The 23,415-nt window shown below is 38.1% G+C and overlaps 1 protein-coding gene and 2 non-coding genes across 5 annotated transcripts in view; 1 reads left to right on the top strand and 2 right to left on the bottom strand.

Moving 5' to 3' along the window:
- Positions 1 to 23,415, bottom strand: part of LOC124167266 (protein enabled-like) — a 62,286-nt gene that overhangs the window by 25,115 nt on the left and 13,756 nt on the right. For 2 of the 3 annotated variants that reach the window (XM_046545159.1, XM_046545160.1), the window contains exons 2-5: positions 21,313 to 21,478; positions 11,472 to 11,627; positions 6,482 to 6,639; positions 4,565 to 4,638 (exon numbers count right to left, since the gene is read on the bottom strand). In XM_046545159.1, the coding sequence (XP_046401115.1) occupies positions 4,565 to 4,638; positions 6,482 to 6,639; positions 11,472 to 11,627; positions 21,313 to 21,478 (554 nt within the window). The remainder of the gene's footprint in view (positions 1 to 4,564; positions 4,639 to 6,481; positions 6,640 to 11,471; positions 11,628 to 21,312; positions 21,479 to 23,415) is intronic. The other variant, XM_046545161.1, reaches the window with a different exon arrangement.
- Trnaa-ggc lies at positions 15,688 to 15,759 on the bottom strand. The gene has a single exon. It is a non-coding gene; the product is annotated as a tRNA-Ala (tRNA).
- Positions 16,390 to 16,461, top strand: Trnaa-ggc. The gene has a single exon. It is a non-coding gene; the product is annotated as a tRNA-Ala (tRNA).

Raw genomic sequence — 23,415 nt, 5'->3', positions numbered from 1 at the left:
CCGACTGCAATGGTGGTAGCACCGAAGAGGGTCAACCTTTCATGATGGATCAGTTCGGTTCCATGGTTCTTCCAGTTTCACAGGAATTTTTCAACGAAGAATATAAAGAAGCTCTGCTATGAAATGAACAATACAGTGCCATCTGGGTGACCTGACACATATGCATGGGTAGACATCGAAAAACCTGAATTACGGGATATGTACAGGAAACAAGTAAAATTTGCCGGAATAAGTTTTACAACATTATTTCAGGAATTCAATGTCTGCTTTGAAGCATACCCTGATAGCATAAATACAAAAATTATAATTTACAAAACTGTATGTTCATCTTGCACATGCCCTATCATATTTCCTCAGGCAACTTCCACAAACATTTTCCATTGTTTGTGGGTCATGTCCCTAAAACATCAAACAGATTTTATAATAAAAGCACACCTGAAAACCAAATAGCAAATAAAAATCTTTCAATGATAATTGACAAAGTTCTTTTAGTGGAAGGGAGGTCGCCAGGCTGTGACAAAGATTTAAGAGGACTAGTCAGTTTACTGCAAGGCTGGACTACAGATATTGTACTAAGATTCCACATCATCCATTCACGCTCCACCAAAACTAAACACGTTAAAAACAGCAACATACTGCTAAATGGTGAATAAAGCTGATTGAATTCACATTTTCATACTGAAATTCCACATGGCAATCTTAAACCATCAAAAATGAAAGTAAGTGAGATCTGTAGTCCCATCAAATGAATTAATGATATTATATGAAAAAAAAATAAATGCTTCAAAATCAATAACAATTTCACCCCTAACCGATATTGAAATTATTCGGTACAATCTCTTTAATTAGGCCATACAGTAATCCAACACATACAGCAATCCAGCATCCTGGGCTTGAAGAATTTCATCAATTTAAACAAATTTTTTTATTTATAACATTAATTCTTATTGTTTTTTGTGACACAGATGTGCAATAAAATATGGGCAAAATAAAATGAAATTATGCAAGGAAATCAACTGGCTAGGACTCACAAGGAGAGAGAAGGTGCAGCAACATTTAATTTCCTAGTTGATATTTTAAAAAGTATTTCCGTGATTTATACCAGTTTCGTGTACATTTCCAGTAATTCAGCATTCTTGATGATTCGGACACATCAACATTGCATATGTTACAGATTACCAATATCTCAATATACTAGAAAGTCAATTAAAAAGTAATAAACTAATAGCAAGTCTTCACACATTATCCATTGAACAAAATATATGGTGAATAAATAACTAAAAACAATTAAAAAAGTACATTTTAAAGATTTTTACTCCCTTTAAAATTCACAGATCAATACTGAGTGAGACACTACAAAATAAACAATTCTTACTGAAAACATAAGACCATTTAAGCTGAGGAACTGGATGTTATTGTAAGACAAAAAACTAAAACAACAAGCCTACCATAATTACAAGAGCAAAAATCCAGAGATGAAACTGAGAACCATGATGGAACCTTTCTTAAAATAATTTGAGAACCAATCCATCAATTGAAAGGGGCAAACAACAGCTGAGAGCTCATTTGTGACCCGGGCGATCGGAGGAAGGAGTTTAGTGAGATGCACTCCCACAATCTCATATTTTTTGGCAACATAAAAATAATGCTGGAAGCAAATTAACCAATTGAACCAAAAGGGGTGTCTCACATTCAGAGGAAACAACCAACAGAAGGAGATAATTTTTGAAAAATTTCAGAGCCATTCCATTGGAGCATACACATCGGCAAATCATGGACATGCTATGTATGCGTAAGGAAAGACGCAGACATGCGCATATGAACGCTGAGAGGCGCACTTGCATGCCATGACCAAGTACATTGAGCAAAAGCAGTATGGTGAGATGGGCCAACTATTTAATGATGACAAACTTTTCTCCCAATAACAGAGCATATGCAAAGGTCAAAATTTCATGTTAAGCAATTTATCAGAGAAACTTTAAATCTAAAGAGAATCAGTCCTGATGTGAAAACTTTGTTGTTATGTATCATAAATAATATATGCCATTAAAGTTACAATTTCCCAAATCGATGCTAAAGGGGTAAAAAAGTGTTCAGATGTTACAGGCCCAGTTTGCATGGGTAATCATTCACAGGTTGTCTCTTATCAACAGTTAAACAGTAGCATTAATAGACTCATAACACTTGATCTAAAGTACTTTTAAACTAATATACTAAAAATGAGGAGTCCAGATTTAAATATTATTTTGAAAAAACTCAAATATTTTTTTGCCTGACATGGGGAGCATACGAACATTGATGCAGAATTTGAATGCCATTTTTGTGTGCATATGGTCATAGTTATTTAATATAAAGTTAATAGTAATTGTTTCATTAGAATTAATTAATTTTTAGCCTACCACACACCACTGCGATTGCTAGGCGATTTGCATAGAGGTCAGGGTAATGAACTCCAATTCCAAAGATTGCTGGTTCGAAGCCCAAAGAAGAAAATTTTTTTCCTCCACTAATAATGAATATTTCAAAAGATTCTTCAACAATTACATTTCTTTCAATCTGTCTTTTAATTATTAAAAGTATTTTTTGCATACGTCTCATTTTTCACACACAAATGGCAGGGGGTAATGACAATTAGTAGACTAATTTAACATTTGAAAAACATTTTATTACAATAGAAACAACACAAGTAGGGCCAAAAAACTTTTAAATTACCCATTCCACAAGCCCAATGCACAAATAATAGAGCATTCAACTTAACCTCCCCTTGCTAGTATCGAAAACCTATGCATATAATCTGTTAAAGGAATTTGTGAAGTAATTACAAAGATTAACCTGTTGAATGAAGATAGCCCATCACAATCCACACTCCCCTAGTGAACAGCAGAAAAACTTAACTGTCACACAAAGAGCTCCAAGATACTGACCATGAGATGCTTACTATGATAGAGAACACCCTCTTTACAGAATATATATGCATATATCAGCAATGTAATACATTTGTTAGACAAATGATGCCAGCTTAGTTTCATAGACCTTCATTTGAAAATTGTTCTGTTTAAAATAGCATATCAAATGGTCACTGAAAGCAACCACTGGATAATGAAAGGCATCATTGTGTAACAAACACAAAACATGCCAAAAAATTGACAAGTTGACTTAATCATGCACATCAATGAGTGAATACATGCGCATACATGAAATATGATGGAGGAACAATGCATAGATTCACTATTGTTCATCCGTGGACACAAAACATTATTTTTAAGCTGTAACATCAACTAGCCAGCAATAAACCTTAAAGTCACCAAATACTTATGGCCTGAGAGCAGGAATTTTATGCTGGATAAATTCATTTGACAATGCAACAAGAAAGAACGAAAAAAATATTCCACAATGGTTCCCTGATCCTGAAGAAATTTTCACCTAGCAGTCATAAAATTACAACAGACATAGCTATGAAATTAATGCTAAATTTTTGTGAAAATATATTCATGACATTAGCCTAAGAACCATTTTGATTCACAGAATTTAAATCACTACTTATTTCATTTTAAAGTTGCAGACTCTTAAAAAATGGCACAGATAAGCAACACAAATTTAAACAGCATGTAAGCAGAGTTAAAGTGCACAAAGTATAAAATGATATATAATTCCAAATTTATTGAAAATTATCAAGATCGAAAATTGCATTGCAATGAAATGCCAAAATTAAAAAAATATCCCATTATTTCTGTACAATTGAAGCATTATTGACTTATTCCAGCCCCTCCAGTTTCTTTCCACAAAATTCATCCACAGTAGTCTCATAATTTTTATGGTCTATCATAAAATACATAGTTTGCTAGCTGACTTGTTTTTACAATGGCTTTCTTGGCTACAGCATTTACTAACTTATGACTGCCAGATAAATGAAAGTAAAACGATAGTACATGCATTGTTTTCAGCCTCATTGTATGGCATAGGAGAGGAGAGAGGAGGAAGCAACCTTCAAGCTCTTAGTACCCAGTCATTTTGACCGATGCCACACGAAAAGATAAGTTTATGATATTTATCTCAAGTGACTACAAACAATATCATAACTGAAAATCTGCATCTATTGTATCTTATCGAAACCTGTATTTGCTAGTGATGAATAAAAATTTAAATTCTTGACTGGGGTGATCAATTCCATTAAATAATCATTAAGAATAAAACTAAATAAAGACTAAATTTTGGAAAGCAAGGAATAGACTACTAGTTCCTAAGCTAAGAAAAGGTGATAAGCTTAGTTCTCACTTAAGTCTATAGAACGTTCTTTTCTCTGAGTGGTAAGATCAGAAAATAGTTGCATAACAGTCTACAGAAATGGGAATCCGCTAACAAAGACCAAATTGGGCATTCCATTAAAAAAGTATTACATCAGAATAATCTATAGTATATAAACTAATATTAAGTAAAATGAAAAGAGGATACATGCAGAAACTCATGCCATGTAATATTTGGAAATAGAGAGAAATATGATGATGGGAGTTCTACTCAGAGGCTCGGAGTAAGAGGAGAGAGGGATGGCAGGGCTGTGACTTACATTGCTGTTGCTGAGACATTCTTCTCTCTTGGATGATGGCCACGTCCTCCCTCGTCATGGTCCTGTCAATTAAACTGAAATTAATAAGCAAAGATTTGAAGGACTCACATTTAAACCTAAGTGAACACAATAAAATGACTCAGAAATGAAAAACTGGCCACAGAAGAATGGAAAAAGGGCTCCACTTGTGTGCCTTGCCAAATAATGGCCTCGTTCAACAACCTTTCATTACTATCAACTGTGGTAGATTTTGAAAAATAAAGAGACCAGCATTTTTTGATCCATTGCCTACTTCAAGCTACCTATTTGCGACAAAAAGTCACCACACTTGACCCTTTAGAAGAAGTTGATGACCTCACAAGCTTATATCGTGTAAGACCCCCACTTCTCAGTGACAGGTAACATAGTGACAGAAAAATGTTAGTATGATCCACACTATTTATTTACGACCCTGGTTTGGACAAACTTTGTCATTTCATAATAGAACTACACATGATGAGAGGAAACTTATAGAATTTTTGTAGGGGGTTGGCTAGAAATTGGGGGAGGGGATGTAAGGAGCACTGGATAATTTTCTCACAGATGAACAGCTGATGTGTTCTCTCTCTAGTCTCAGTGACACTTGAGTCTTGTTCATGGGTCTCCCCTGGTTCATTGCTGCTTACATCTTGTGAGTGATTTGCATACTAAATAACTAAGTAATGGTAAGCAAACATTCTCCTTGAATGACTAGATGAATCAAACCTCCAACAACGTCATTTATAGAGTGGGCTGAAACTTCAGCGTTTTCTTATTTGGAACACATGAGAGACTGGAAAGAATTATTTTTTTTGTCCTTACTTTTCTTTTGCTTCCACTTTCTAAAATATTTTGCAAGATTATATTTTTTGGCTGGAGTGAGTGACCCTGGAACCCCTAAACTGTCACTAAAATGTACTCATCTACCATACTCACAAGAGGAGGCTATGAACAGTGAATCTAAAATTTGAATTCCACCAAGAAAAGCCACTTGTCAATGAAGTGTTTTGGACAACTATCCATAGCAGATCCTAGTAAACCATTTGAATGGGCTAAATTAATAGGGCTGCAGCCCCCCTTTTAAAAATTATAGAAGGGGATACAACTGATATTTGCAAGGATGAAACTTATTTAAGAGTTATTTCATTATTCAGCAAACCATAACATTATAAGAATCAATCTCAATACCAACATTAAACATGGTTATCATTGTAATAGCAGAATGAAAACATATGCTGATAGGCTGATAAAGCCACCCCACCTATATGTACTGCTTATGCTGTTGTCAAGCCTATATGATGGAAAACTTAACAAATTTCCAGTTTTTATAAAAAAATTCTTAAACTTTTCTGGGATTTACAGATCTATAGCAAACCTGATGAAATAACATCACCATAAAATTTAATAACGTGCAATGTGCACTGACAACAAATGGACAAAATATCTTGATAATGTGGCTAAATGTTTCATGAAATGTAAAAAAATTAATGTATAAACTTAAAGATAAATGTTATTGAGGAATTACACAATTTTCTTTTTGCACCATTAGTGAACAACAAAAGAAGTAATCTTCAACATCCACCAATCATTATCTGACACTATAACAACAATTTACTACCTGGGATTCATCAACACACATCATGATAGACATAGACATATTAAATTATGTGGTGAAAATTTTTTACGTCTAAGATTAGCTTAACTATAAAAACAAAAACAGCAAAACACCACTTTTGGCAACAGAGTTAAATGAATATACACAATAAACCTCCGAAAGTTGAAACTGAAGGGACCAAATACTGGTATTTCCATGTAGGCAGAGTATATTGAGGCATAACAGTAGGGTATAATATGGATGGAGCACCTCTGCAAATCATGCCGTGGGGCCATGACACATACCTGTAACCCATGTCCTCCTCATACTGGCCATTCGATTGCTGGTATATGCCACCCCCAGGCTGCGATGAGGGCGGATTCCCATGGAGGGGGCCTCCTATGCCCATGGGTGGGGGTGGCGGCTGCGATTGCGGAGGGCGGGAAAGACCTCCGCTCAGCGCCTACACAAAAGATACAAACCAATGGCTTAGTAAGGGTGTCCATAGAAAAATAACATTCAACCATACATAATTGCAAGTTTTAACTCTCTCGGTGTTAACCTTCACTAGCAAAAAATACTAGGGATGTGCGAATAGTATCCGCGAATACTCGAATACCTCGAATATTAGAAAGTATTCGATATTCGAGGTTTCGAATAGTTATGCGAAAAGTACCGCCTCGAATACCTCGAATACTTCGAATTTTGCGTCATACACTGTCGCACGCACGTCGTTGGTAGTTGACTCGGAAAAATGTAGAGAACTGTAGTCATTTAGTGCTCGCAGCGCCGTTTTACGCAAGTTGACAAATTACATCAAATTCGTGGATTTTAGCGGTGAAAAGAGTTCAACGAGGGGAACCGAAAATGGTCGGGTGAAAACATCCGAAAATCCCCGATTCCCCCCACGAGGAGAACCTCAGTGCCGTGGGATAGCAACCTTAGGGCATTTCCCACGATCCGCTATCCCCCTCCATTCAGCACTCGCCTCACCCACTCTGACGCTTTCCTCTTCTCCGAAATCAAACAAAAGGTCCCAGCTCGCTCAGGGATCGCATTACGAAGACCCCTGCTTCGAAAAAAATATGGAGTTACGAGAACAATAAAAACGTGTTTCACGCCCTCCCCCTTTTTCTCACCCACTGGCCTTTTTCTGGCTACCTGCTTCGAAGTTCTCCATTTCTGGAGGTCAACTGCTGTGTGAGTACCGTGGGATACTTACATTAGCGCATTTCCCAAGATCCGGTATCCCTCTCCATTCAGCACTAGCCCACCCCTCTAAGGATTTCCTCTTCTTCAAAATAAAAAAAAAAGGTCACAGCTCGCGCAGGGATCATATTACGAAGACCTTAGCTTCGAAAAAATACCGGGTTACACGAGAACAATAGAAACGTGTTTCCGGCCCTCCCTTTCCTCCCCCACTGACCTTTTTTTTCCTACCAGCTTCGAAGTTCTCCATTTCTGTGGAGGTCAACCGCTGCATGAGTCATCTATTAGCACAAAAGGTGTCTAAGAATCACTTTCGTCAATTCATGTTACACCTTTATTGAATTGAAATATTAGTAATGTGCGCGTAATTTAAAAAAGAATAAGACCAAACACGACGTATTTCTGAGTTTATTTAAGCATTTTACGCAAAGAAATAAATGTCAAAATACGACGGAGACTTAGCATTCTGGCGAAACTCGATATGAGCAGCAGAGCTTCTCGGAAGTTGATGCGGTATTTTTTTCCGAAAGCATATATAAAGTTACATTTAATGAGTGGTGCTATAAATCTTTATTGTTACAGTCCCAGACAAAGGGATATTTTCTCAGAATATTTGGTTTCTCCCTGATAGCAATTCCAATTCATCTTCTTATCTCGTGAGAACTCCCAAAGATGGACTGAAAATAATTGAAGAAAATCCGGTGGAAAAGAGCTTGTATTTTGCAAAATGCCTCAGATTGTCAGCTAGCACTTGGCAGCAGAAGTGGGGGTAAAGCGATGTTAGTTGAATTAATTATATGCCCAATTGTTTCCATAAAATTAAAATATTCATTAATCAGCTAAATTCCTGTTCGAATCATTTAAAGTAAATCAAAATTACTCCCCAAAATCTTGTGTTGCCTGCTGCATAGGCAACCGAGTCAAACATTCCAGCATTCATCATTTAGTATTCGAGGTATTCGAAATTCGAGGTATTCGAATATTCGAGCAATGATTTAATATTCGAATTCGATATTCGAATTCGAGAAATCTGCTATTCGACCCATCTCTAAAAAATACTAATAGCAATTTTATAAATGTAGCAGCTTGAGAAAAAAACATTATGAAGCTAATTTTAAAGATAATACTAGTAATAATAATGCTTTGTTAGTCATAGGATCTGAAAGCAATGAGTACATTGATTCACATACATGGTACATTAAGTATAAAATTTTTATGGTATAAAATACGATACACCTACAATATGGTAATGTTTACAATGGGTAGAATGATGATTATGAAATACAGTGGAACCTCGAGCTGTCGTTTTTCAGGGGGATGGATGAAAAAAAACGATGAATGCGGGAAAACGATTGATGCGGGAATGTTTGTCCGGGTTGCCTATGTCCCAGGAGCCGCTGGGTTTTTGCGAGTTATGATATTCATTAATGGATTCAAACAAGATTTTAGCTGATTACAGGAATATTATTACTTTATCGAAACACTTAGGTCATAATGTTGATTCGAATTATGTCTCTTTCAAATATCCTAAAGGAACACACTGCCTTGCTCAAAAATGTTTGCACTTCACTCGGATTTTCACTGCTATTTCACTGTAAAAATTCTTATCCATCCAATGCCATTTCAAGTACACGTATTTACGAGAGAAATGTGCGTGTTATACCACAAACAACTGATTTCGCAGTGATTGGTTGCGAGATGGATCAAGAAGGCCAAAAATAGTTTATTATTTGAAATGTTCCTTTCTAGCAATTAAATTTTTAATATGATTGAGGCAATGTGGCGTTAATCGTCAGCGGCACGCCCACCTGATCCTCCGCTTCATCCCACCTCTTGTTTTCGCCAGGGATCTCGCTCTACCCCCACCCCTGCCGTCATGTGTTAGCGGACATACAGAGGCGTTCTGCAATATTTACGTATTTCTAGCTCAGATTCTTTTCTTTATCATCAATTATTTTCCGTCCATCTGTTAAAGTTCACTTGTGTCTTCAGAAGGGCCATCGTCCGAAGACGAATAAGACTAAAACTAATAAAAATGAAACCGGACTCGAACCCACAGGGAAAACACTCGCTAGTTTTAAGTCAACCCACCCCGGAAAGTACGGAACTACTCGTACGAGGTGAAGTTCGGCACTAATGCTATCACGTACGGCGAAAGCAGAGCTTACTGCAGAGGGTGAAGCATGACCATATGACTGCGCAAATTTTTTATCCTATAGAGAAGGCAACTTACCCACTCATTTCTAACAATAAGTAGCATAGCTCTAGATGAGCAGATGAATTCAGATTGCTCATAGGGAGAAACAAAATATCCTGAGAAGACATCGCTTCGTTAGCACCTCAGACAAGTGAGACTTGTAGCATAACTCGTAAATTGTAACCAGACGCCCTGTTTTCGAAAAAAATCTGCATCAACTGCCGTGAAGCTCACTATCAGCTGCAAGGATATCGATATTCGCCAGAAATCACCATCGTATTATTCCAACTATTTCCTTGCTTAAAATGGTTAAATAACGTTAGAAATATGTCGTGTTTGGTATCATTCTTTTTTTAATTACGTGCACATCACTAATATCTCAATCTAATAAAAGTATAATACCAATTGCCAAAATTCATTTTTACACACCTTTTTGTGCTAATTGGTGATTCATGCAGCAGTTGACCTCCAGAGGTGGCGATCTTTGAAGCGAGTCAGCTAATACGATCCCTGCTCGAGCTGGGACCTTTTTTATTTCGGAGAAGAGGAAAGCTTCAACTGGGGGGAGGCAAGTGCTGAATGGAGGGGGATACCAGATCTTGGTAAATGCGCTAATGTAACTATCCCACTTGCTTCTCCCTATCGCATTTCAATCTCCTGGGGAAGATTCAAACTATGTGTCTGTCGTTATTAGCCATAAATAACACGTTGTAAACACTTAGTCTCATTTTTATCAAACAATGAATGCGGGAAAATTATACGATGGGACCACGATCTTCAAACCATCAATGCAGGAAAACGATACTTCGGGGAATGATAGATGCGGGAAAAAATTACATTCTCTTTATGGAACTTAATTTAGGACCAGGAGAGGCGAACGATGAATGCGGGAAAACGATCAATGCGGGAACGATAAATCGGGGTTCCACTGTAAATTGATATATTCATGAAATAATTAGTGGTAATAATAAAATAGTAAAATCAAAAGTACATTGGCAATTTCAGTTTTTACAATATTTTGCTATAGTATAGCATATGCTATACAAAATACTATGTTGTATGCTATAGTATAGTATGCTACGCTATAGTATGCAAAATACTAGCATAGCATATGCTATAGTATTTTGCACCTCCATAGCTACTGGGGACCAATCGTTGATGTTTTCTACGCATATATTGAAAGGTAAGCATAGTAGTAATTTTGAAGTAGGATATTACACATAGAAAACAAAAGCAAAAAGGTGGATATTGAAGAACAATACCAAATAATTGATGCTTGAAAGAATTGTAACATTAGAGTATTGAATGAAATTTTACTACATCAAAAGTTAGTAAGCTCCTTGCTTTGACGTCACAGTTGTCCCTCTGTGCAAGTTCACCTTCCTTATGAATCCCTCCACTATCCCCCCCATACACACCCATCCAAACCATTACTATTCCCATCTTGTATCCTTCCCTTTCCCCGCCTACACCCTCACTCTCTCATCCACAACCTACTCTTTAATGAACTGGCTTGAAAAATTTTTTCATGATATAACAGTATTTGAACCAAGGTTGGTGTTAATAAATATTTGGTGTGGTAAGTACAAAGTAAATTTCATTTCCCTATGTCATGGTTTCACTGAGTTAAGCTTGAAACCTTAAGGCCAGTTTTTAGAATAAATTATCCATAGAGATCACTTATTGTAAGATTCCAGTACCCATACCTCGATGCTGGCATTCATAGAAAAAATTAGCATTGGAACATAGTTTAATCAATGGGAAAGTTAGCATAGGGTTTGGCCTCTTGAGTCAATAGGATAATTAGTTCCAAACATTCAAACACTGAGTGTTGTAGTCATTGTTTCATGTGCATTTAATTTGTGTTTCGTTAAAATAACTTAACTCACCTCTATACACTGGAACATGGTTCTGGAGAAGGTGTCCGCATCTTCCTTACTGCTGAAGTTGAGGCCATAAACTTGTTTGTTGTCGCGCCATTGGTGGAATGTGTTTGTTGCTTGATTGTACTTGAGACCTTTGAGAATGGCACAATTGATGACCACCTGCCACGAAACAAAGAAATGGTAGATGTGAGCCATAGACCACAGAAACAGGGGAGTAACTAGACTTCTGAGTTCAAATTCCCTAACTCTTCCCTGATTAAGTTCTTCTTTCACAGTCTCCATTGGATTTTTTTCTTTAAGTCTTTGAAGAATAAGTCGCAATAAAATACAAACTCTTGCATAAATACATTTATTCAAATTCCTGTTAAAACTTATTCCTTCACAGGAATGATGAAATTTGCCAATTAAAAAAATAAATAAATCATTCGGCTTAGCCAGGATTCAAACCCACATCTCCACATTGCCAGTGATGTAGGCTACCAGTTAACCCACTAAGCCTAGCTGGTGGCATACTTCAGCTACAACCGGGAGATTCAGGTTTGAATCCCAGCTAACCCAATAATTTTTCCATGGAAAATTTCATCCTTGGTGCACATTTGCTCCTGGGTGTATGACTGTGCACAAAGTTACTTTACATGCTGTGTTCTGTCTCTTTACAATAAACGCCATAAAAACAGTAACTTGTAAACTCAATTTCAGCCACATAAAAGTCAGAAAAATGCATTCCATCAGCTAGCTCAAACCATGACAGTTCTTTTGATTTGCAAGTCACAACATAAATTTTCCCAAAAGCCAAGGATGAGATTCCATTATCTATTTCGATCTCCTGACTTTTCCCTGATAACCCCTTGAGAGCACTCTCTGGCCATATGATTTCTGGGGAAACCCAAGAAGAAAAATACAGCTAAGCCTTGTTAAGCACATACTCATTTAGTCAAGTAATGCAATTTGCCAATAATTTTACCCTAGTCATGAATAGGGTCAAGCATATCCTGTTACACAAAGCAAAAGGCTAGAAATGCAAACTGCCAGCACATCACGTGCCAAGAGCTCCATGCGATGTGCTTACAGCGAAGGTGCAGTCATAAGATCTAACGATCCATGCAATCCTAGAACTCTTTAAAATCTAGGTATTAACTTCCTTTATTTGCTTACTAGCACATCACATGTTTACTTGGTTATATCTGCATACATCCTAGGTCCATAAACATTCACAAAAAATAATAAAAATAGACTATTTGAAGAATGAACAAGACAACAATAAGCTCCCAGATCCTCCCATTTGATCATGCTTAGGTGGATTAATTGAGCCTGGTGATAGGAGGGAGGCAAAAATCAAGAGGCCTGATACCCACGGATAGTCGGTAACCATTGGTATTATGCATACCTAACTTTTAAACCATAGTTAGTTAGGGTTTCATGCTCTTGGGTTAAATAATGACATCATGAAAGGGCAATTAGGACATAGAAAGATCACATATAATGAAAAGATATGCACATAGTGAAGGTGAAATTTACAAACCCATAAAATATGAGTAATAACTCACATGCACTCATTGATGAATTGAATTCCACCCACTTTCATCAGAGTAAGTCAATTTCAAGAGGCTAAGTACAAAAATTATGATGTGACGATACCAACTATTAAAAAATTATGTAAAACAACATGCACATCAAGGCCAGCACAAAGCATTTTCTCATGAAATTTTTAAGTATCACAAGTACCCTTACATTTTCTCTCAATTCTATTAAATTAATGTCCTAAGTTTCTAACTTGCTACACACCGTATTTCTCCAAACATAGTCACCCCCTTAATTTTGAGACTTCAGATTCAGGAAAATTTTAAAATATGCATTTGAATATAGTCCCCCCTTTATTTTAACCATGGGCATTTTTGGAAAAAAAGGGGACTATATTCAAGGAAATACGATATTATGCTAAACCGCTCAAGGTTAATTGTTATTGTGAAAATGCCATTAACAGTAATAAAGTTTGCTGGAAAGTGACTTAGACCATTTAATAACACAAACTGTTATTTCGAAGAATTAATATCTAAAAAATGGAAGGATAAAAAATAAAATATTAGTACAGAGGAAGCTAATGATTTCATCCCAGAAGGGAAGGAGAGGAGCGGACACGTCTGGAAAAATCATAGGAGGTTACAGGGCTGGCTAAGAAAGGAGAGCAGAGAAATGCATGGTGTTTTGGTGATAACAATTCCTTTAAGTGAATATAATTGGTTAAAATTAACAACATTTGTACCCTCAATTATAAAGCAAAATTGAAACTTGAATTGAACCAAAATTTATTTTTGCAGAAAATTACTACTTGTTAGGGAAATTTGCAAATGTAAAAACATGATCTGAAACGTAAACTCAGGGGTTTTCCACAAATACACGAATTCTGTTTATGTAATGAATTTCAAAAATTTGAAAGTGATTTTCATCATATTTCATTCCTTTGTTCATGCTATTGCTACATAAGTTATTTCGAAACATATGTAAGCCATGTTGCTCTGTAAAACTGATGATCTGGAGGGTGTTTCAGTCTCATAGGATTGGTGGCGTCGGAAACGGATTCAGTCCGAGTCGATCGGGAACCTATCCTACGCTCATCTTCCGTGCGTTCCACACATCGGAAAGCGTTCCACTTTTGGTATGACGTCAACAGTGATCCTAAACGGGAAACGATAAAACGTCACGGTTTACAAGAGACTAGTGAGCAACGAAAATAACCTTCCGCCAGGTTTGATACTTCACAAGGGAGAGGAAAGGTATATACGGGCATTAGGCCGGCCCTTATTTTTCAGAATTGCGAAAAGTTATCTTTTCCAGGTCTCAAAATGATCCAAATGGTGTTCATATTCACGTGTTAAAATTTGGTTACTTTAAAATAATGGCAACCCGTGCCCCAAGGGCCCTAAGTACTAAGGACCCTCAATAGAGTTTTTTGGGGCCAAAAAAGCACCATTTCTATGTAAAACGTAAAAGTAAAGCCCTTTAGGGCCGATTTTCTGTTTGTTTTAACCTATCTCTAAGCGTTTAGGAGATGTCGCCTATCGTAATGCAATCTCCCCCCTAGGGCGCCACCCCGCACCGCTGAGGTATGTCCCGCACCACTTACTAGAGACTTCCCCTCAACCGCACGTCAGTGAGTCGTGTAAGGAGAGAGGATTTGACAGGCAGACACCATAGCTCAAAAATGGAAAACACTTAATCTAAGAGATGAAATCAAAATAATAGATCAGTGTGAGAGTGGCGTGTTGTCCAAAAGTGAAGTGGTCAGGAGACATGATTTATCTTCCTCTTCGCTGTTCACCATTTTAAAAAACTAAGATAAGATTAGGTCTGCCGTGGTGTGGGAGGGAAAACCATTGCAGCAGAAGTGAGGAATGCTGAGCATAAAGGGTTGGAAGACACTTTGTTTGAATGGTTTTGCCAAATTCGATCTTTATGAACTCCCGTGAATAGGCCTATGCTTAAGGCTAAGGCGAAGTATTTTAGTGACAGATTAAGCATAGAAAACTTCAAGTGCTTGGAAGGTTGGCTATGCCGATTTAAAGTGCGAAAGGGTAAATGCCTTCATAAAATTAGTGGTGAAGCCTGCACTGTAACTCCAGAAGCCGTGGAAGAGTGGACTCCAATACTAGTGGAATATCTCAAGAGGTATTCCCTGGGAGATGTGTATAACGCCGACAAAACTGCAGTTTTATAATCTACTCCCTGACAAAACCCTTGCAGTAAAGGGTGATTCTTGCAAAGGTGGCAAGAGGAGCAAAGAGCGATTAACAGTTCTTCTGTGTACTAATATGGATGGATCAGATAAAATCAAACCAATGGTTATTGAGAAGTGGGCTCGGCCTCGCTATTTTACAGGGATTGAGAATCTTCCATGCACGTAAGAGAATAATTCCAAAGCATGGATGACTTCCGGACTTTTAGCTCAGTGGCTAAGAGCGTTCGACGCAAGAATACGAGGTAAAAATAGGAAGGTCGTCTTATTTGTGGACAACTGCCCGGCCCACCTAAAAATCGACCTTAGAAACACGGAAGTTGTTTTCCTGCCACCTAATGCCCACTAGCATACTGCAGCCACTCGACCAAGGAATAATAAAATTGTTGAAGCATAATTATGTATACAGCTTTGCTAGTAAATTTTGTAGTCAGGCAACTGGAACTAAAAAACACCAAAGGATGAAGTTCGCCATGAAAAAATATTTGACTTAGCCGGGATTCGAACCCGGATCTCCCGATTGCCGGTCAGGCGTGCTACCAGTTACACCACCAAGCCATCTTCTCAGAGCGAACTTCGGGATGGGTTTTACCGAACAAGATGTTGACGTCACAAGTCCACACTGTGGCACATGTGGCGAGGGTCGTGCTTACTAAGCCACTGTCGGGGAGAAAAACCCTTATTTTCCGCTGGTCTGCGGCGACGATTTTCAAAGCACTGAAGGAACAAGTGACTTTGTACGCAGTCACGCGCACGGGTGCAAAGTTAAATACACCAAAGGATGAAGTTCGCCATGAAAAAATATTTGACTTAGCCGGGATTCGAACCCGGATCTCCCGATTCATCCCGAAGTTCGCTCTGAGAAGATGGCTTGGTGGTGTAACTGGTAGCACACCTGACCGGCAATCGGGAGATCCGGGTTCGAATCCCGGCTAAGTCAAATATTTTTTCATGGCGAACTTCATCCTTTGGTGTATTTAACTTTGCACCCGTGCGCGTGACTGCGTACAAAGTCACTTGTTCCTTCAGTGCTTTGAAAATCGTCGCCGCAGACCAGCGGAAAATAAGGGTTTTTCTCCCCGACAGTGGCTTAGTAAGCACGACCCTCGCCACATGTGCCACAGTGTGGACTTGTGACGTCAACATCTTGTTCGGTAAAACCCATCCCGAAGTTCGCTCTGAGAAGATGGCTTGGTGGTGTAACTGGTAGCACGCCTGACCGGCAATCGGGAGATCCGGGTTCGAATCCCGGCTAAGTCAAATATTTTTTCATGGCGAACTTCATCCTTTGGTGTATTTAACTTTGCACCCGTGCGCGTGACTGCGTACAAAGTCACTTGTTCCTTCAGTGCTTTGGAACTAAAAAACTTCAAAAAGATGAAGTGGAATATTTTGGATGCGATGCGTGCTGTTGTTTGTAGCTGGGACAAAATATCAGCTAATGCAATAGCCTCGTGCTTTAAACATGCTGGTTTTTCAGCTCATCAAGATGATGAAATCGAGCTTGATAATACAGTGGAACTTGGTTAGTACGTTCCTCGTTAGTACGTTTTCCTCCTTAGTACGTCGATTTCTCTCGGTCCCGGTACCATCCGAACAAAATACAGGTAAAAGTATTTGGTTAGTACGTTTGAAAAAATTGCGCTTTCCTGGTTAGTACGCTCAATTGCTTGCCGTGACGCAACCCGCAATTCGTTCTCCAGTATCTCCTTAAGGGTTGTAAACCTCCGAATTCATGATTTAATTCAGAATCATCAGCCACGGACATTGTTACTTTCATTCCATATCTCTCTTTCTACGATTAATCAAAACACATTTCTCAATTGTTGTTACGTGATGAAAATAAATGCGGCCATTTTTCGGGAATGTCTGACTTTGCAGAACTGCAACCAATGAGAGGCCCCAATTTTCCCCACCACGAGCTCCTCAACTTCTGTTGCCTTAGGAGTGCCACCCACAGCACAAATTTCGCGTTTGGGCAGTTGTTGCTATTGCACGAGTTATCGTAGTGAAGGCCGTGAAATTACAATTGAAATGGAGAGAAAACGAACTGTGAAGCAGATTACAGCTTTAGAAAAGACCGAAATTCTCGAGGAAGTGGACCGAAATCCACTCGTAAAGCGAGTGGAATTAGCGCGGAGATTAAACATTCCTGCATCCACATTAAGCACGATTGTAAGAAACCGCGAAAAAATCACAAGTCAGTGTGACAAAAAGCGAAAGCGCGTTCGTGATGGGAAATTTCCAGAATTGGAAGATGTTCTTCTTAAATGGTGCAAACAAGCGTGGAGTTCGAATGTGCCGTTCGATGGATCCATCATTAAAGAACAGGCAATGCATTTGGCTGTGAAAATGGGCATTGAAAATTTCCATGCTTCTAATGGCTGGATCGATGGTTTTAAAAAGAGACATGGATTAGTTTACCGATGTGTGCGAGGTGAGGCAGCCAATGTCAATCTTGATGTCGTTGAAACGTGGAAAAATAGAAACCTGCCAAAGTTACTAGAAGGTTACAGCCCAGATGACATTTACAATGCCGATGAGAGTGGTTTATTTTTTAATTTATTGCCAGATCGAACGTATGCATTTAAAGGAGAAAAATGCCACGGAGGAAAATTAAACAAAGAGAGACTGACAGTTTTGTTGTGCTGCAATGCGAGTGGGACTGACAAGCTGATGCCCCTTGTTATTGGAAAATCGAAAAACCCAAGGTGTTTCAAGAACGTTCGAACATTCCCCTGTCAATATAAAGCTAACCCGTCAGCGTGGATGACGACCTCTATTTTCGAAGACTTTTTGCGTGGGTTTGACGCCAAAATAGGAGGAAAAAATAGAAAGATTTTACTTTTTATCGATCAATGCGCTGCTCATCCCATCGATACCAGTTACCTCAGGAACATTCGGGTGGAATTCTTTCCTGCAAATACGACAAGTCACCTTCAGCCCCTTGACCAAGGCATCATCCGATGTTTCAAGCAAAAATACAGAAAATTACTTGTGCAAAAGAGGCTGACAAACCTTCAATCAGCTGAGCGGAAGATAGATGTTATCCATGCCATGCACTTCGTCAAACATGCATGGGATTCCGTAGCCACAGAAAATATCACCAATTGTTTCAAAGCTGCGGGATTTAATCGTCTAGAGTGCGAATTAGATGATCACACAATAGAAGAAGCAGAAATTACTCCTTTTCCCCAAGAAGAGTGGCGTCAGATTGCTGGAGAGGTGAATTTCAATGAGTATTGCGAGTGTGATGATGATCTCACTGTTTGCCAAACCATGACAATCGATGAAATTCACGAACAGGAGTTGAAAGAAAACGAAGATGGAAGTGATGAAGATGATGCTGAGGAAGGAAATGAGTCATGTCCAATCCCAACTTTATCTAAAGCAGTCGAGGCAATGGAGTACGTGCGTCATTACTTGACTACTGTTGCGGGAGCAGACGACGCTCTGGATCTCCACGCGAAGCTTAGCGTCAAAATACTTGATCTCGGCACGAGAAATAAAAAGCAGACGACAATAGACAAATTTTTTAAGTGAATTTCAACTGTGCAATATAAAAATCTTCTTGCATAATATATAATGATGTTGTATTCTAATGGTTTTGTGTGTTATTGTTCGATATATCGATCGATTTAACAATCGATATGGTATCATTCTAGAAGCGAATGTGAACGGCAGTTGCCGTACTTTAAGATCAATAGAGTTTTTCCCAATTTTTATGATGTTTAAAAACAACCAATTCACATACTCAGGTTTTCGTTATATTCTTAGAGTACTCTGTGAGAAAGAAGAAATTACTTAGCTTCACTTGTCCTCTTTCTATATATATTCATATAGAATAAATCACGGGAGATTGACGCCGTTTTCATGTAATTGTCTTAGGGAAATGTAATAAACATTGCGATTGTTATTCACATGGTATTGTTTTTCAATTTAGTGCTCATTTTATTGATTTTAAATACGAAAAGATTTCAGGAAGGCGATCCTATGAGAACTACCGATAGTAATTGTAATTATGACGACTTTTTCACTGATTGCAATAACCCCGACTGCTATTATTTACTTTCCTCGTTAGTACGTTTTCCTGGTTAGTACGTTCATTTTTTGTGGTCCCTTCAGAAACGTACTAACCAAGTTCCACTGTAATTTGGAGGACCCTGAAGGTTGGGAATCGATAGAAACTCATTTCGGTTCGTGTAATTACAGTAGTTTTGTAGAAGCTGATGACTTTGCCCCCTCTCGTGAGGAAATAACTGACAAAGCCATATTGAATGCTGTGCGAAATGACTATGTACAGGTATAATCGAGCTCTGATTCAGAGGGTCTGGAGGACAGTGCTGTTGCTCTCCCACCAAAATACGATGAATTAAAGGCCCTTTAAGTAATCAATGACGTGTAAAGGGCAAGCAGTCCCTCAGCAGACAATCTTGGTTCATTTACTGCTGTTGAGAAGTATGTAATGCATGCAATGGAAAGAAAATTTAAGCAAGCAATGCTGGACTCTTTTTTAAATTAATTTTCGTTGAAATTAAACGTGTAATTACTATTCGATTTTTGTAATTGAGTCTAAGTGAGTTCCCAAGCCGTAGGAAATTGAAATAACGGCAAGTTTATTGTCTCACACAAGTTTGTTTGAATAATATACAGTGGAACTTGGTTATAACGTCATCAAAGGGACCAGAAGATTTTTAACGTTATATCCGAGTGACGTTATAAAAAAGCAGCCTTAAATCTGAGTGAAAGGACAAAGTGAAAACGCAAATGCTCTGCTATATACAACACTGTTTATTGAAATCTACTCGTACATTGGAGTATGTATAATAAAAAAACGTCAATAAAAAATGATATTCACAATTAAATATTTTATAGCCTAATAAAAACCTTACTTTACTGTCGAAAAAAATCTGTGATCTTCTTTTGAACGGTCCTTTCAGAAATATAAATTCTCTCTGTTGTGCAACATACGTCTTGAAGCGCGCTGTGTGTTGAAGCAGTGCAGCAGTGAAGCACTTTTGCAACCTAAGAAACGCAAAATTTTTGACGCTATACCCGAGCGTCGCAATATTTGTCGACGATATAAACAGGTTTTCGTACAACATAAAATGTTCAATTTTGGCTGGTCTGTATAAAATGTGACGTTAAACCCGAGTTGACGTTACAGCCGATCCCGTTATAATCAAGTTCCACAGTATTTTGTTTATTAATGTTGGACATTTGCTTCAGTTAATTTTATAATTTATGAGGAATTTTGCAAATTATAATTCGTTACCTATTCTAGCTGCAGATAATGTGCTGTTTGCGAGGGCGTCTGTAAAAAGCTAATGGTGCGCTTTAATTTTATTTCAAAACTTCTGCATCCTTTTTAATTTTTCACAGTCGTGAGAGAATTGAGAATGTTAAATTAATAAATTGATATTTATAAGATTTGTTGTCCATAGGGTTCATCAAATAAATATGCTTTTTCATTTCAAATTATTACATATTATTTCCCATGCATCTTATATTACCTGTTGTGTCTTGCAGCTTACTTTTCTATTACTAAATTGACATCTGCATAATATGTTTCGCGATGAACTTTCAAGTTAATATCTTTTGTACCATAACTAATTTTGATTGAAATCGTTCATGTTGCAGTGCACACACTCAATATATTCTTCACTCAATAGTATACAGATAGAGGTGAGTCACAATCTAGGTAAGGTGTATACAAAATTGCATGTGAAAGTTGTGACTCCATAAGTGGGATAGTTGGGGAGGAATTTCTAGACAAGAGCGTGGGAACATGGCAGATGCTTCCGCAACTGCACTCGAACAAAAGGGACAATGATTGAATACCCTTGAATAGTGGGATATCACCAAAAGGCAAAAGAGAGGAAAAGGACTGATAAATGACATTGAATATCAAACCCATCCTCAAATACTATCCCTCTTGCCTTAAATCTCCCTTGGTTTACGTTTATTCCCTTGCCACTATTTATGTTTACAGCCGGTATAAAAACTCCCATAACCCGGAACCACAAGGTGTACCTCATGATGACACATGTCAAATCTAGTAGCATAAGTAAACATGTAACTGGGAAGGGAGCACACTAGGTCATCACACACCTCATGGTCATGCAGTTTGCGTCCCACCACACGGAAGGTGTTGTTCAGCTGATGGTGGTAGATCTGCACCTTGGACACGCCCGAGGATGTCCCACTGGGCGCCCACTTCTTGCTGATGTCATCGTACACCATCACAGAGGCTCGGGCAGTCGCTATGCTCAGCTCACTGCAAAAAGGGAAAAAATATTAAATTACATTTTTCTATACAGCATGTACAACATACATGCGGAAACAGTAAATTAGGCACCACAAAAGATATTGCATGGGGTAGGGGTTGCTATTAAATTAAAATAAGGCATTGCTTGGCCACATAGCAGTGGCCACACAGGTCCACTGCGAATAAATTAATGTTTTTTTTCCCAATAGTCCTGAGGATTAGTCCCAGAGAAATTAATACCATTCTATTCATGTATACCCTAAAAATTTAATAACTAGAACTCAAATGATTTTGCCGTGATGAATCATTCATTATTGAGTTCATATTGCAACATAAAAAGAAACACAATGCATGTGCAACTTAAAATCGCTTCATGTTGCGACACCGAAATAACATTATTGAAAGTAGGCATCCGTGTGAAAAAAATGGAAAAACAGTAGATGCCGCCGCATTGCAGAAAAACAAAATTTTCAGTGAAAATCATGGATGCGATAATGAATAGCAGGCTTCTGTAAAATGAAAAGCAATCTCAAGTTATGAAAAAAAAGTGTCGCCTCTCAGAATCAATCCTGGAACTTCCGGTCAAGAGTCGCACACCATATCCACCGGGCTACATTTCATTCTTAGTTGAGGCTTTTTTCTAAGGGAATACATAAGGCCTGTAAATTTTTAACAGTGCCTTATGTTTAAACTATTGGTAACATAACTCCATATGAGGGGTGATTTGTGGACAGCAGATGGACTACAACACTACATTGAGATCGGAGACCCAGTTATGTGATACTCCCCTTGTTAGTTTTGATTATACCACAGTTTTTGGATTTCAACTGGCACCCTGACCTTATAGAAGTTTTGTTCTTGAGCTAAAACTTTGATTTTATCCTTGTCAAACTGAAGATTTTCAGCAACGTGCTTAGAGATGACAAAGTGATCAATATATCACAGACTGACAGCATGTGTACATATGTTTCCCTATTCTAGTTTTGTTAGTTCTTCCCATTTTGCCAATATAACAGGAGTTAAGAAGTTTTACATGTGACTTGGTGAACTCCCTCAGTTTGTAATTTTTCCTGACCTTTCATGTTTATAAGATCTTTTATTTATTCTCAACTTCCACCTAATCCGAACATTTGAATCCATCCTGATTTTCTAGATTTATTTTCAATTCCCTGACTTATCACTAAATTCTCCATGGACAGTTGCAAGTGTTGTCCATTTATTAGTTAAATACAAATGGAAAATTTATCAATTTCCAGCCAAAAAAAGATCCATCTCCAAAGAATACCCATAGTCTGGAATACGGTTGCATTACATCTACTCTTGTTTCTGCGCCCATTTTTTGCTTATTCAACTCTGCATGGAAACTATTGCATTGCTTTGAGAATTGGGGATTACATGATTTTGCAGCTTTTAAATATCAGACTTTAATAATTGAGCGAAAAAAATGCCTTAGCCAAGTACATAATGAAATGCAACAGAGCTAAATGCAAAAAAATCATAGTCAATAAACGATTTCCCTGGACGAAGATTCGATAGAGGATCTCCCAAATTCACACACCAGCCAATAGATACCAATAAAGGAATTGTTTAAAATAACGACCATACTTTCGAAGCAGCACTTCAAATAGCTCATCTGATGAAAAAACGAATGATGACCCACAAAATACCCAGAAGACAAATTCGAAGAAAAAGTTAAGTAAATAATAAAACGTGGGTCGTAGAGTTAATCTTCGAACGTCTTTCGCAATGTGTACTCTTAAAGAAACGTTTTATCAGTTATCGTACCAACATTGGGCGTGGGGAGGGCGAAGAAGGGAAAAAAAGCGGAGGGTGGCCCGTCCGTTCCGTGGCTGAGCCACGCCCCCTAGGAGACGCCGGCACGGGAAGATGAGCGGCAGTTGGCGAGAGGACTCTCCCCACCCCCGTACACGATAACAGGGAGGGGT

The sequence above is a fragment of the Ischnura elegans genome, chromosome 10 (genome assembly GCF_921293095.1).
Source record: "Ischnura elegans chromosome 10, ioIscEleg1.1, whole genome shotgun sequence".
NCBI classification, from domain to species: domain Eukaryota; kingdom Metazoa; phylum Arthropoda; class Insecta; order Odonata; family Coenagrionidae; genus Ischnura; species Ischnura elegans.
This window is presented reverse-complemented; position numbering and strand designations above follow the sequence as displayed.